Source organism: Castanea sativa, chromosome 12, assembly GCF_040712315.1.
Source record: "Castanea sativa cultivar Marrone di Chiusa Pesio chromosome 12, ASM4071231v1".
Taxonomy (NCBI): Eukaryota; Viridiplantae; Streptophyta; class Magnoliopsida; order Fagales; family Fagaceae; genus Castanea; species Castanea sativa.
Window position 1 is genome coordinate 578,361 of NC_134024.1, and position 16,772 is coordinate 595,132.

Here is a 16,772-nt window from a genome sequence, read left to right on the forward strand (position 1 = left end):
GTTGTCTCCATTGTACCTTTATTTAAAACTAGTAAGTTGCCCATGCAATGCACGGATAATGTTGTAATAGTTTATGCAATTTTTTATGAAGAGTATTATACATATATTATAACATATTTGTTATCAAACTTTGTTAGTACTGAGTTTATCATAAGAAGTAACAATTATAAATTGCAAACACATATTCATTATAATTATTTTGTTGAAGTAATCGGGAAAAAAGAATCAAGTAATATTGTATAATAAAAGTTGATAAAAGCATAATAACATTCCATATTATTGATATTTATTTTGTGATGTAATAAAGAGCTTTAAAAAAGTTGATAAAAGCATGGTAATTCATTCCATATTATTGATATTTATTTTGTGATGTAGTAAAGAGCTTTATTGCAAAATCTTGTTTTTTTGTTTCTTGAATGCTTTGTTTTTTGAAGTATGTCGACGCTTGTAAAGCATGTTGAGGGGTATGTTATCATCATTTGTTTCTTCATCTTCAACGTTTGAAGTTTGGTCTATTTGTTCAATTTGTGAGGTTTTATCATTTTCTCCTTTTGTTGCATCATTTGTGTTGATCATTGATGAAATGACACTGGAAGATTCTTGGCTGGATCTTACAAAGTTTGTGCCGGCAGATTTGTTGTCGCTAAGATTTTGCATAGGTATCTGCATTCATATTAAATTTGAGCACGTTATTTACATCAGTATAGCGTAGAGAAAGAAATAATATAGCATACTGGCTTGTGTTTTTTTTTGTTCCATACCTTTTTCTCATTTGAAGGTGCATCAAAAATCTTAGCAACTGTGTAATTTTTAAAACCATCATTCAGATTGAATTCATTCAAGCAAAGTAGAAAATGTATTTTCTTCCTAAAATTTTCTTAAGATCACATGGGATTCCATCTTCAATATCTATCTGCATATTAGGAATATTAATATATATTATAATCTATAGTTTTACAATGAATTTAATAATTTAAATAAGTTGTACCTTAGTTTGTTTTTCAGCAAGATTTTTTGCAGATTTATTTAGGATTTTCTCAGCATCTCGATCAAATATGACAAAAGTTGTCTTGTCAGTTAAATCAAAAACTTCAATTTGAATCCTGTATCTGAAGTATTTTGCAATTGTATAGTAATTATAGTAAAATGAATATGTTTATAAAAAAAACTTCAAACTTGGTAGTTAATGTGTGTGGCTCTAACCTTGGGATAGGCAAATTTGTTTTTGTTTCACATTTTGCGCACCAAAATGATCCTGATTGGGTTTTGACCTTCTTTCCACATAACACGCATGAAATGTAATACCAACCCATTGTTGTATCAATGTTGCTTATCGTTGCAACACAATAGCAGTTAACATCCTACAATGAATTTTGAAGTTTATATTTTTTTTTTTGAGTAAATAATGTATTATTATATTTTCATGTAAATGAGGAGTCTACTTTGAAATGATTAACAAACCTGTTTTGTAGGATCCCATTCAATGCATTTGAGCTCTAGTATTGTCTTCATATTGTTTGAAGAAAAATCCTCATCTGGAAACTGTTTTGCTTGTATTTTTGGTATTTCTTGTATAGGATCGTGTTTTTTATCATTCCTATCATTGAATTTTTAAAAATGACAAAAGAATGTAAATGTTATTTTGTGAGAAAAAAAATGCTATTTATTATTTTTTTTGTTATTAATAATTTTTAAAATATGAACCTGTCAATTATTTCAACAACCTCGGGAATCTCAAGATTTAGATATACTTTTGTTGCACTTGTTGATGACAAAGAGAATTTGCCTGCAAAAATTGAAAAATACATTATAATAAACAAAATCATATTGAATTGAAATTGAGAAAAAGGAAGACATGTTTTAATGAGAATGAAATTCTCTAAAAGTATCATTAGATTGATTTGAAAATGAATAAGATTGAGTATAAAAAATTTATAATTAGTGATTACATTTCTCATTGTAAAATTTATGGCCTAAGATTAGTAACCAATATACTTATTAACTTGATAGCAGAACTAAACAAAAATAACCACACATATATTTCAAGGAAAACAAGAAGGAAAGCATATTTGTAAGCAAAGAGAAGAGACATCTTACTTCTTACTATCAAAATGATTACCAAAAGAGAAAGAGATGCATCTGATAGAGGAGAAAAACTACAAAAAGTGGCTGTTACATATATTAGTATATGCGAAGGCAACACTGAATAACAAAATAATAACTTGAGTCATGACTAAGAGTACGATTACAAATTCAAATAGATATTGCTAACTTAAGTAACACAAAAGTATCAAGTTGCAGTTCTGATCACGTATTATAACACTGAAACAAAATTGTTCCAACATGTATTACTTTGATATTATGACTTTGAGCACTAATTTCTCTTCATGAACAGACAACCTAACAATGAGGAATGTAATAAAAATACAGTTTAAAACAACATATTTGCTACCCAAAAGAAGAATTGAAAAAAAAAAAAAAAAAAAGAGGAAAAAAAAGGGAAATCTCATTAAGAATTTATACGTACGTCAAAGATTTTTAATGAGGACTCAAGAACCATAGGTTAATGGTCAAAGATGCTTTAACAAAGGGAAAACAATTAAACTATGATTATACTAATAAAAAAAAATAAAATAAGCCTTAATCACATCTCATTTATACAGGAATTGCAAACTAAAGAGCATACGATGTAAAGCTAAAACAGAAAATGGGAACCTTTTTATTTTTTCCTCAACTTGATACAACCACTATTTCATCATTTGCAAGCATGTGTACAGAAGTGGAAGGGGATTGCTCATCTACCGTCTAGTAGTTTGTACATCTACAAGGTACTAAGGTTAAGAGACGATGCAAAAAGAACGTATGACTAAGAGCGCCTACCCATAAACTAGGCACTAGTCCAGTAGTCCCCCCTACACAATCTCCTAAAAAGTAAAAACAACCATGTCTCAACTTTGGGAGGGGAATACCTGTGAGGAAAGTATGAGGGACAACATGTATAAAGTCGAGAAATTTATTTCTGAACTTACATGTTGCTTCTCAATGGATAGAAGCATGTACAAGGGAATCAACAAAAAGACACAGTAAGCATGTACCAAGCTATTATTAATCAAAGTTTTCCATGATGACTAGTTCTCAAATTATACAAGAAGCAAAGTAAGCATTTGGAAGTTTGAAACACAGATATATATATATATATATATATATATATATATATATATATATATATATATATATATATATATATATATATAAACAAATGGAGCAAATATGTAGCTTATTAAAACAGACCAATACATGTTCCAAATCACAAATAAGACATCATATCCAAACCAAGTCTAAGAAACCTTTGTACGTACAATTGAAAATCATATGCATGAAAGACGTAATGAAAAATCCAGCAAAAGTCTTGGGGTTACATAAGTCACCATTTGTATCTTCCAATCACACAACGTCCACAGAGGACTTTCCTCAAACATATGGTAGGCTTTACAGACCCACATAGCATTAAGAGTCAGACCCCAGAAACTAATTCTATCTGTTTTGAGGAACTTGATGTGCTTATGCCAAGATGGTAGCTAAAACAAACTACAAGCAGTCAAGCAGCAGAAAGCATTAGTGAGCCTGATTCTACGGTACCCTAGGGGGAAAAAAAACAGAGATACGGTAAAGTAAAATCAATCATTAGAAAAGATTACTTATTTTTCATGTCAGAAAACATTAGTTCCATTTCAAAGTGAATTAATAATATAATATAACAGATAGACATGAGAAGCTACCTTCATTAAACATTCCGGATTACTAACAAATGTAGATATTTGGGATGTGTTGCACCTTTGGAAAATCCACGCTTCCTTCTCTTTCAATGCGATTTTGAAGTTCCATTAAGACAGATTCCAAAAGCAGTTCTTGGAGATTTTGAAGGTATTCAATGCCCTTGGGCACTGCGTTTAACTGCATACAGCTGATAATATATAGGGATTTTAGATTGGGCATCACCCCCTTTTCTATTATTATCTCATTCAATTGAGGGAAATTACAAATTCTTAAACTTGTAAGCTGAAGAAAGCCTGTACTGAAACATAGCTGTTTTCCAACATAGGCATTAGTAAGTGCAAGACTTCCCAAATGGGGCAAAGCAGCGATGTGAGGGAGTAAATCTTCTTCCAATCTCGACCAACGCAGATGCAAATATGTGAGGCTTCGAAGTGAATGAAACCACTGTGGCACCTTTTCTAGTTTTCCAGCCAAAAGAAGCTTTTGAAGGTTGGTAGGAGGAGATGAAAGTGCATCCATACGAAGGGTTTCCTCCGCATTTGTAACCACAATACGCAAGGTGCGCATAAGCTTCATGTTATGAATTGAATCACATAAGTCCATCTCATCTGCTGCTTTCACATTTGAAAGAACGATCGAGGTAAGCTGAGTCATGCTCCGAATCTGTTTCAACAAGTCACCTTTTATTTCTAAATATGTCACAGCTTGCAAATTTTTTAATCTACAGATATTTGATGGTGTTCGCGGCCCAATAACAAATTTGAAATCATACAAATTTCCAGTGAATTGGTGTAGAATTAGATGCCACAAGTTTTTCAACTCTCCTATTTCACAAGGAAGGACCTCTAGTTTTGTGTCTCGAATGTCCAAGGTTTGAAGGTTTTGGAGCCGCCCTACAGATTTTGGAAGCTCCTTAACTAAAGTTCCCCTTAAATTCAAATATCTTAAGTTAAATAATTTGAATAGTTCATCAGGCAAGTCATCAATGGGGGCATCTTCCAAATCTAGGACCCTTAACATTTTACTTCCAAAAGGCAATGTTTTCAACATCTTGTTAAAAACAAGAAAAGAACGGAGCTTTGACATACTTGTAAATGATTTGACTTCTCCATCAATTTTGTGAATTGAAATGCGGCGTGCTTCGCAATCTGTCATTTCTTCTCTTCCAACATGTACAACACCAATCTTCTCTCTCTCTGATATTGATAGAGCAAGCTCCCGCAGAAGATCATGCATTTTACATCTCCTTGGCCTTCCAAATTCATTCCTATCTACAACTTGAAGCAAACTCCTGAAAGTGAGTTTTAATAGATAGCTATTTGCTACTTCTTCTAGAGTGGACCCTTCAACTTTTTCTACAAAGCCTTCTGCCATCCATAGCTTAATGAGCCTTTTTCTTCGAATCTTATGATCTTTTGGGAAAAGGGAGCAATACAAGAAACAATGCTTCAATTGATATGGTAAATCGTTGAAACTAAGCAACAAAATGCTCTTCACTGCTTCTAGCTTAGGATTTTTACTTAGACTCCAATTCAAGCTGTTGTAAATTTCGTTCCACTCAGACATATTCTTGGAGTACATAAGACTGCCCAAAGCCGCAATTGCTAGAGGTAGGCCATCACATTTTCCCACAAGTTCCTGAGCAAAAGATTTAAGCTCCGGTGGACAACTTCTATTAGGACTGCTTGAGAATGCTTTCTTGCAAAAGAGTTCCCAAGCCTCTTCCGTTAGCAACAATTCCATTTTATGAATGTGATGTTTACCTCCCATTTGATGGCAAGCTACATCATCTTCTTTTCGAGTTGTAAGGATGATTCTACTCCCAAAACAACTATCTCGAAGTGATACCTTTATTTCATCTAAGAGGCTTGTGTCCCAAACATCATCTAGGACAAGTAGATACCTTTTTTTCTCTAAATAATTCACCAGTGGTTTTACTAACAGTCTGTAGTTCATGGAATTCAAGTCTGCTGGATTTGTTTCCTTCCTTGACTCGTGGAATTCCTTAATCAAGCTCCTCAATATGTCTTCTAATTCATATGCTTGGGAAATTGTGATCCATGCACAACAGTCAAAATGTTTCTTTACATCTTCATTGTTGTAGATGTTGGCAGCTAGTGTGGTCTTGCCTGAACCTCCCATCCCAACTATCGAAATGACAGTCAGATGTGGTTCTCCATCCATCAACCAATCCATTATCAATTTCCTTTTCTTTTCAATCCCTACAAGTTCGTCTTCTTTAAAAAAAAGAGATGATTCAGCATGACGCACCACCCATTTCTGATTGTCTTTAGAACTAGTTCCCTCTATACGATCAATACCATATCTTTGGTTTCTCTCTGGTATGGCGCCCTTGATTTTCCCATTAATTTTTTGTATCTTGGTGGCTGTTTGATGCCTCATCCAGAGATTTCTTGGAAAGTACATGGTGTGGTGAAGGATCCAGGAAGATCGACCCCCAATTCGTTGGCGATCCATGTGATACATGAACTTATCAATAATGTCTTCAACATCATACGCCATGTCTCTCACATTTGCCACCCAATTTTTCTCTCCTTCACTCCCTACTCCCTTTCTATCAGCATCTACTAAGAACAATTGCATGCTTATCAACTCATCCTTGATATCTTCAATTGCGTCACGAGTCCCCCATAACAATGGTGCTTCAGTTGAAAGAATTGAAATGATATTGTCAGTCAAGAGTTTCACTACAGCCTGATCCATTTTTAATTTCACAGTTCAAACTCCTGCTTCTAGCATAGTGGCCAAGTTTTTAGGCTCCCCTTCTTCCAATTATATCACATCAATGAGAAAGAGAGTGCATGCTTTGACTTGTTGCCCGCCGATCCCAGCTAGGAGACCTACGCAACCAAAGAATAGAGGTGAGAAACATAATGCATGAAAGTATTCTAATTCTCAAGAAGTGTGCCAGTACGTCAGTTAAGTTGAAGAATGATTTTTTTTTTCTTTTTTTTGGGGATAAGTGGTGTAGATACAATGATTTTTATATTTATTTAAAGTAAACAATGATCATTGTACTTATCTAAATTAAACAGAGAAATATTTCTATTTGTTGCTGGCAACATTTTCATTTTTTTTTAAAACAGAACATTTTAATAATTAAAATATCATCGTTTCCATATAATTGTATTTATGACACCAGATGTCTAATATTTCTGGTCAACACTAGAAGGATGTGATTCGTAAACTTAAAGAAAAAAAAGAAAAAGAAAAAAAAGACAAGAATGAAATGGCAAAGGAAGGCGAGGTACCAATAAATGTTTATAAAGATTTAAGGAGTAGGATTCCCAAAAAAAAAAAAAAAAGATTTAAGGACTAAAATGAAATAACAATAATTTGATAAAAGAATTAAAAAAATATATAATTTATGGACCAAAATTTTGACTTTTTTTTTTAAAATTTCTTTTGAAACAAAATGATTGAATCTTTCTAAAATATCATTCTTATCTTATTATGAAATTTAAAACTTTTAAACAAATTATTACATGATAATAATTACATTTATTCTCAGGTAAAGACAGTAAAAGACATCGAAAAAAATATAAATTTTCACATATTAAACTTGTTCAAATGAAAAATTAAATCATTAATAAGAGATGAAGTTTAACACATTTGTTTGATTTTCCATGTTTAAGAGATGCTTTACAATTTACATTTCAATTTTCCTTGACCTATTATTTCTATATATTAATAAACCATAGAGTCATGTTTCCATAAGGGGACAAATTTATTTAATTGTTTTGAATCTTCTCATTCTCAAACAAAAGTCTCATGTATACGGTTTGTACTTCATCAATTATAATATGTAATGTGTTTGGCTTATCAAAAAAAAAAAAAAAGCAATGCATTTGATTTTTTATTTTTAAAAACAGTATACTTTGGTTACTTGAAAATGAGAGGGAAAAAACCATGTGATACTATATGTAATCGGTGGAACATAAAGGGAACACCCAAAACATAACCGTTTTTATTCCTCTTTACCATTAATTGATTAGGCAATTTGGCCTTTTTCTTTTCAAACGATAAGTTTCATTGATAATAAAAGCATCGCAATTTGCAATTTAAACCAATACAATTAGACAATAGATGACCAATGAGAGAGAATAGAAAATTTTGATACATAAAATGAAGCGATTTCAGTCATTCCACCAACTGAAAAGACAGAAAACCCTTATTTATTCCTTATGAAATACCCTCACACTTACAAATGAAATTTACTAACAAAAGGAAAAACTAATTGATTAAAAGCAGAACAATTAGAAATTCAAACTGCCATAAAATAATAATAATAATTCAACCTGACCCAACCTCAACCTCATGAAGTGTGGTCTCAATAATTTATAAAGAATGAATCATGTTTCCTTAAGGGACCAATTTATTTTAATTGTTTTCAATCCTCTCCCTCTCAAACAAGAATCTCATGTAAAATCTCGTGTCTACTCTAGTGTTTCATTTTATACTTCATCATTTATAATATATAATGTATTTGATTTTTTATTTTTAAAACAATATACTTTGGTTACATGAAAATGAGTGGGAGAAAAATGTGTGATAGTGTAATTGGTACAGCATAAAGTGGAAACACTCAAAGCATTATTGTGGACTTTCATTCCTCTTTATCATTATTTGATCAAACAATTTGACCTGTTTTTTTTTTTTTTTTGCTGAATATTTGACCTTTTTATTATTATTTTCAAACTATATGTTTCATTAATAATAAAAGCATTGCAATTTGCAATTTAAACCAATACAGTAGCCGTATAATTAGGTGACCAATGAGAGAGAATAGAAAAGGTAATACATAAAATGAAGTGATTCCACCAAGTGAAAAGATAGAAAACCCTTTATTTATTCCTAATGAAATACCCCCACACTACAAGGACAAACTAATTGACTACAAAGCAGAACAGTTAGAAATTCAAACTGAACCAACCTCAACTTCAACCTCATGAAGTGTGGTCTCAATATTTAATAAAGAATAAATATATGACATAGACACAAGTATAATTGAACAATAATTTACAATCTTCAAATTTATAAAATAATAGATAAAAGTTTTCAATTCCAACCTCCATTACTCGAATCAGTATCCAAGACTTGAAGATAGATGTAGGAACCTAGGAGAACCAAAAGAACAAACTATCAAATATAGAAACAAATACAAATTATTGCTTTAAAATATTTAAAATGGGCAAAATAAAGTGGTGAAATATTTTAAAACATAAACTTACTTGAAAATTACACTTAAATATATTCTTCAGGAAACTTGTAGACTTCGAGAGCTTAAAGGAGAGTTTACAAATAGGGAGGATTGCAAATGATAAATAATACAAAGAAGGCTTTTCTCCACTTGATGAGAATGGGTAGTCTGGTATAGCTTATTTTACTTCGAGTCAGGTAAGAGTTCCTCGGTTAACAACTTAACATCCAAGATATATATATTCAGAAATGATAGAAAATGAGCTGTAGTAATCATTGACTTCGTTTTTTTTTTTTTTTTTTTTTTTTTTTTTTTTTTTTCTGTTTCTTTTTATTTCAGAAACCAATTCATGTAATATATACTTCATAAAGCATAAAACAAAAAATTTAAATAAACTGTAGCTTATTGGTTTTTTTTTTTTGGGATACTAGCTTATTGGTTAAAGTATACATCTTGGATGTTAATTAATTGACCAAGCCTTACCTAACAACAACTCATCCTTTATTTATCATAAAAATATTTTGGATCTATATTAATGCTTTAATTTTGGTTTTGTTTTATGACATGGTGTTTTTCAATATTCTGAATTTTACTTCGCAAAAAAAAAAAAAAAAAAAAACTAAATTTTATTAATGAAAAACAGAAAAAGGTAATTGCTAGCTTGATCACTACTACGTTACTCGTTTGATTTTTAATGCAGTAGGCAATTGATCCATTGTATTGCTGAAATTATAGTATCCATTAGCGGACGGTACGTCCACTCAATGGATGATATATTATCTCCTTTGTAATATAGGTTTTTTTGGGCAACAGAAGATTAATAGTGACTCAAAGCATGATAGAATAGCTAGCCAGCTTTTCTATTTTTCACCATGATTCAGAAAATCAATGAGCACCATTATAAAACTGTCACGCTAGTGTTGGTCCTGTTGGAGAACAAAGTGATATTTAAAGGGTGATTACTCAATAATTTTTGCACTTTTCCAATCTTCAAACCCGAGTGCAATCGAACAAGTTATTGCACATATACCAAAAGTGGTTACTAAGGAAATGAATGATTAGCTAGTTAGAGCATCCAAATTTGGGGAGTCATAAATCTAGTTATTTGGCACCACAAAAAGTTATTTTTATATATTTTATCTTTTCACATTACATAACACTCAATACTAATAGTTTTATTTTAGCTTTCAACATAATAAAATTATATAAACTAGCTTGTAACCCTATGCATATGCGTAGATACACTTGAACATATACAATAAGATGCATATTATTAATTCTATATATGTAATTTAAATACTATTGATAGTCATTCTTATATTTTGTTAACTCTTTAAAAAGTCTTGTAAGAATATTATTAGGTATAAAATGTAAACTATTCATGTCTATTTTTATTTATTTATTTTTATTATTTCTTAATTTTTGTTATTGTGAAGCATTTTTTTTTTACGATGCATTTATTTATACTCTTGAGTATTTGTACTTAATAACTCACTTAGATGAATATTTATAATATGACTCTATATTTGATTCTAAAATTGGGAATAAAACTCTCTCTAAAGATAGATAATTTACATTAACTCACCTAGAAATTAAAAAAATATATAGATAGGACATGTGATGCAAAATTAGATAACAGTTAGAATCCAATTTGAAATTTAATTGAATTTTCTCTCAGCTTTATATATATATATATATATAGATGACTAATAAATGTGGGTTCCAGCTAGCTCAACTAGTAAAGTTTCTGATAGTTAAATAAGAGATTTAGGGTTCAATCCCCGTCTACACTAAAAACTGATTGGTGTCTTGGTCTGATGATAAAGAGCTATCATCAAGAGCGGTTATATGATTATGTTTTTTATGGTTTACAGGAGTAGACATTATAGGTCGAAACTCTCTAAAAAACAAAAGATGACTTATATATTTTATTTTTTTTAGTTATATGATTATGTTTTTTATGGTTTATTATATTGGATTCCTCATTTTCTACACTAAATTAACTAATTTGGCACAAAAATTTAAAAATTTAGATTAAATATGACATGTAATGAAAATTAAACTCTATTTGAAATTCAATTTTTATACTAAATTAACTCACTTAGCACAAAATTCTAAAATTTAGATTAGACAAGACACATGACGCAAAATTAGACTCTAATTGAATTTCAATTTAAAATTTAATTGAATTTTCTTTCTGTTTTACTTATTATTATTATTATATGATAACATAATAAAAGGGAAAAAGGGACAAAACTGAGAGAAAGTCCCTGCTTTTCTATTTTTAATTATTGCTGTGACATGGCTTGTTTTGGATTATTACTGCGCATTTGTATATTTAATAGAGAAAAATATGACAGGCCCAGACAATTGGCCCTTTTAATTAGTGTTCAATAGCCATCATTGTATTATATTGAGAAAGATGTCACGGTCTACACCAACGTTAAGTTGTTGAAAAGGCATTTAGCAATAATCTCATATATTTTTTCTTTTTTGGAGGCATCAGTAAGTAATTGTCATTGGACATTGGCTCTTGGCTTTTTCAAATAACAATTGGGATTTGATCCCCAGTCTTTGTTGGGTTGCAAATGAGACTGATCTGGCAATGATGTAGTTGGAGAGTCCCTCATATTTCTTTCTTATTGCCTTCTATTATTTTATTTTATTTTGTTTAAAAAAAGACCAAAATAAATTGTTGGTCTCTAAACTTTTAACCCATGAGTCATTTTAGTCCCTAAAGTTGTGATAACTATTAGTAGCTAATAAACTCGAAGTGATAGTTTTGAGTCCTTAAAAAACTTAATTTAAGTGATCCATTTTAGTTCCTAATAAAGTTAAAGTGATCGCATTGAGCCCCTATGGAGAGATGACATATTAGTCTCTACTCTCTAGTTTGGCCATGTCATTCAAGGGACTAAAAAAGTAAAAATAACTACTTCAAAATTTAGGTACTAAAATCACTCATGCTAAAATTTAAGGACCAACAATATATTTTAGCCATAAAAAATAGAAAAAAAAGGGCTGAATGGCAAATTGTCTATCATGTCATAAGCAACACAAAGGAAAAGCATTGGACATCTAGGTTTAAAGTAAGCATATGTTGAAGAGCACGAACAGGCAATAAGTGGCAATATTTACCAATGCCAAAACAGGGAACCATATAAAAAAGAACTGGTATAAGTAATAACGTTCATCTATAATATATGCTAACCATGAAGAGAAAAGGGAAATCACTAGTAAAAAAGATTTGCAACTGTTAAAGCAGTATACCATATCTTAATTTACAAATACTAAGAATTTGGGACAGGAGATTTAACTAATGAAAGAAACAAATTTCAGCTCTAAAACAGAATAGGAATCAAATAAATATCTTAGTTCAAGGCTTAGGATTTATGATTTAGACACTGACTTTGAATGACAACCACCCAATTGTATCAGGGCTCCTGAGCTGATCAGGTTATTTCTTACCACGGTGAAGTACTCAATGTAGAGGAAAATTTGCCAATCTACTACTTGCTTGGAATTACGCAGAACTCAGCTGACACAGTTGATTGAATCTTACATCACTCTTCAGCAGATTTGGAACAAGCTGCATTCAAATTCCCTCTATAGAGTCTAAAGTACTTGCTTCTGCATTTCAGAAAGCCTTGGACCGTCAGAGGCTCCCATAGCATCTTCTCATTAAGTATGCAATTACATATGCTTCCTGAACAGCAAGAAAAGGAATCTATGAACTTCCTACACCCACACCGCATGGCCTATAAAGTTTAAACAAATATAACCATAAATGCATTTTGAGGAAAACAAGAAGGAAAGCATATTGGTAAGCAAAGAGAAGAGACATCTTACTTCTTACTATCAAAATGATAACCAAAAAAAAAAAAAAAAAAAAACGTATAAAAAGAAAAAAGAGAAGCGTCTGACAGAGGAGAAAAACTACACAAAGTGGCTGTTATATTAGTATATGCACATGCAACACTGAATAATAAAATGGTAACTTATGAGGCATGACTAAGAGTATGATTACAAATCCAAATAGAGATTGCTAACTTAGGGAACACACAGTATCAAGTTGCAGTTCTGATCACATAATAGAAGACTGAAACAAAAATTGTTCCAAAATGTATTAGTTTGATATTATGACTTTGAGCACTAATTTCTCATCATGAGCAGACAACCTAACAATGAGGAATGTAGTAAAAATACAGTTTAAAGCAAGAGACTTGCTACCAAATAGAAGAATTAGGGGAAAAAAAAAAAAAAAAAAAAACAGAGGGAAAAAAAGGGAAATCTCATTAAGAATTTATATGTAAGTCAAAGATTTTTAATGAGGACTCGAACCATAGATTAATGGTCAAAGATGCATTAATAAAGGGAAGAAATTAAAATATGATTATACTAATCAATAAGTAAATAAGCCTTAATTACATCTCATTTAAACAATGGACTAGTCCCCCATACTTAAATCTCCTAAAAAGTAAAAACAACCGTGTCTCAGCTTCGGGAGGGGAATACCTGTGAGGAAAATATGAGGGACAACATGTATAAAGTCGAAAAATTTATTCCTGAACTTACATGTTGCTTCTCAAATGGCTAGAAGCATGTACAAGGGAATCAATGGAAAGACACAGTATGCATGTACCAACCTATTATTAATCAATTTTTCTCACGATGACTAGTTGTCAAATTATACAAGAAGCAAAGTACTCGGAAGTTTGAAACACAGATATTTATGTGTATAAAAAAAGGGCAAATATGTGGCTTATTAAAACAGACCAATACATGTTCCAAACTACAAATAAGACATCATATCCAACCAAATCTAATAAACATATGTACATACAATTGAAAATCATATGCATGCTTAGGATAATCAACATGCATGAAAGAGATATAATGAAAAATCCGGCAAAAGTCTTGGGGTTACATAAGTCACCATCTTATATCTTCCAATCACACAACATCCATGGAGAACTTTCCTCAAACATATCATGGGTTTTACATACCCACATACAGAACACACCTACAAACATACCAGTATTCATGCATACACTGATACATACCTAAATACAAATATAAAAACAACATTTTGAGTCAGACCCAGAACTTGGTGTGTTTATTCCAAGTTTTTTTTTAGAAGGATATAAGATAAAAATGAATGAAATAAACATTCATGAAAGAAGATAAAAAGAAGAAGTAAAACGCAGAATTGAGAAGCTACCTTCACAAAACATTAGTTGTCATGATAAACAAGTAGTGAAGTAGTTTCATGTTTTGAATTGAGTCACATAATTCCATCTCATCTACTGCTTTCACACACACGATGGTACACCTACACTTAGGCCCAACGCTTATAAGTTGAAGGTGGGAGGCGTCTCTCCCCGATGTGGGATTGAGCAAATCCGTGAGGATCTTCACCCAAAGTGGACAATACCTTCTAAGGGAGAGGTTTGTCCCTCCACACATACGATAAAGGAGAAAAACTACATAAAGTGCTATTGTATAAGTATATGGACATGCAATAGTGAATAACAAAAAAGTAGTTAATGAGTCATGACTATATGAGTACAATCACAAATTCAAAATAGATATTGCTAACTTAGGTAACACAAATGATCAAGTTGTGTTCCCAATAACATAAAAGAAGGCGCACACAAAAACTACATAAAGTGCTATTGTATATGGACATGCAACAGTGAATAACAAAAGAGTAACTTATGAGTCATGACTATATGAGTACAAAAATAACCGTAACTACATTTTGAGGAAAACAAAAATGCAAGCATGTTCGTAAGCAACGACAAAAGATTTCTTACTTCTTACTTTCAAAATGATTAAAAGATAAAAAGAGATGCATATGATAAAGGAGAAAAAACTACATAAAGTGCTATTGTATATGGACATGCAACAGTGAATAACAAAAGAGTAACTTATGAGTCATGACTATATGAGTACAATCCTAAATTCAAATAGATATTGCTAACTTAGGTAACACAAATTATCAAGTTGCGTTCCCAATAACATAAAAGAAGGCACAGACAAAATTGTTCAACAGGTAGTACTTGGATATTATGACTTTGAGCACTAATTTCTCTTCATGAGCTTAAGACAACTGAACATGAGGAATGCAGTGAAAATACAGTTTAAAGCAAGGAACTTTCTACCCAAAAGAATAATTGGAAAAAACAGAGGGGGAAAAAAAGGACTACTGGAAATCTTAATTAGAATTTATATGTAAGTCAAAGATTTTTAAGTAAGACTCAAGAACCATATGTTAATGGCCAAAGATGCATTAATAAAGTTAAAATAATAAGACTCTGATTATACTTATCCAAAAATAAATAAACCATATTCACATATGAATTGTGAACTAAAGAGCATAATGTGTAATACAGAAACTGGGAACCTTTTTTCCTAACTTGACACAAACACTTTTCATGTGCTAATACAGAAATGAAAAGGGAAAGCATCTTTTGGCTAATCGTTTTTGCACCTACTGGGTACTAAGGTTAAGAGGATGCAAAAAGAAGGTTCAACCTCTGAGCATCTTCCTAGAAACAAGGCACTAGTGAATACGCTCCTCAAAACAACCACGCCTCAGCTTAAATATGAGGGAAATACCAGTATAAATCAAGAAATTTATTTCTGATCTTATATAATGCATCTCAAATGGATAGCAGTACGTACATGGGTCTCAATGATAAAACACAGGCAGCATGTACCAAGCTGATATGCAAGTACAGAAGACAGTCTAATATTCTGTCTAAAATTAGACCATAAATCTATAAACAGTGTGTAACACAAACAATGTGACCACTAAGCAATCGAACATCCTATTATCAATGTAAAAGAAAAAAGCTGTTAGAACAGATAGTCAAATCCGTTAACAAGGATGCCAAACTTAGAGTTGAAAGCAAAGGTTCCAACTGTGATTCTATCCAATATCGAGTATTATGATGTAACTGGGACATGAAGGAATCTGTCCAGCTCAAGAATGTTCAAAGATAGTTGGTTGAAGTTGATGATTGCCTAAGGTGCTGCTCTGTGTTGAAAGCAGTCGGTGTTAATTAGGCCCTAAGATGTTTCCAATCAGGTGGAACTGTCATTGGCAGATCCTAGAAACTATCCCTGTTTATAGCCTGGCTTTAATAGTTTTGGTGTCAAATTGTTAGTCTTGTTGATTTGTAAGCTAGCAATCTCAGTTAGGTGGTCTATGAAGGACTTTTTGTGCATATCAGAGTGGTTGTACTCTGCTAGCTGTGAGCTAGCAATCTCAGTTTGGAATTTTTTTTTTTTTTTTGCTTCTTCTTATTGTCCCCTCCAAAAGCTACGAATTTTTTGTCTGCATATGCCCTTTGGTAGTTTGTAACAGGACATGGTGTAGATAGGGAGAGTTTGCAGAATGGATTTGATTAGGGTAACACAGCCTGCTTGCCCAAGAATTTTGGGTAGCATTTGTTCATGTTTATAATAAAAAGACTTGTTGATCAATAAATTATAAAAAATAAAAAAATGTCTTGTAAAGAATATAGAACTTGAAGAGTTAGAAAGTTTATGTTGCTTTTCTTTCAATCATTTCTAATAAATTATAATTTTGATTTGTTGGAATGGGTTTGACTTATGAGATATGATTGACATGGATGGAAACAGTAGAGATATTAAAAGGTGTGGCTTCAGGTTTGGTGTGTATGCATAACTCTCCCATTATGGCGACCTTAAGCCTGACAATATTGTCTTAACTGCAGTTAGTGAGGATCCGAACCTTCAAAATGCT

At 31.6% G+C, this 16,772-nt stretch overlaps 1 protein-coding gene across 1 annotated transcript; it reads right to left on the reverse strand.

The window, feature by feature from the left end:
- Nucleotides 1-384: 384 nt before the first annotated feature.
- Nucleotides 385-6,507, reverse strand: LOC142619425 (disease resistance protein RPM1-like). Its single transcript, XM_075792522.1, has 4 exons — nt 3,807-6,507; nt 1,705-1,786; nt 989-1,109; nt 385-663 (listed from the first exon to the last, which is right to left on the reverse strand). The coding sequence occupies exons 1-4, from the start codon at nt 6,499-6,501 to the stop codon at nt 385-387; spliced, it is 3,177 nt and encodes a 1,058-aa protein (XP_075648637.1). The 5' UTR covers nt 6,502-6,507.
- Between the last annotated feature and the right edge of the window lie 10,265 nt (nt 6,508-16,772).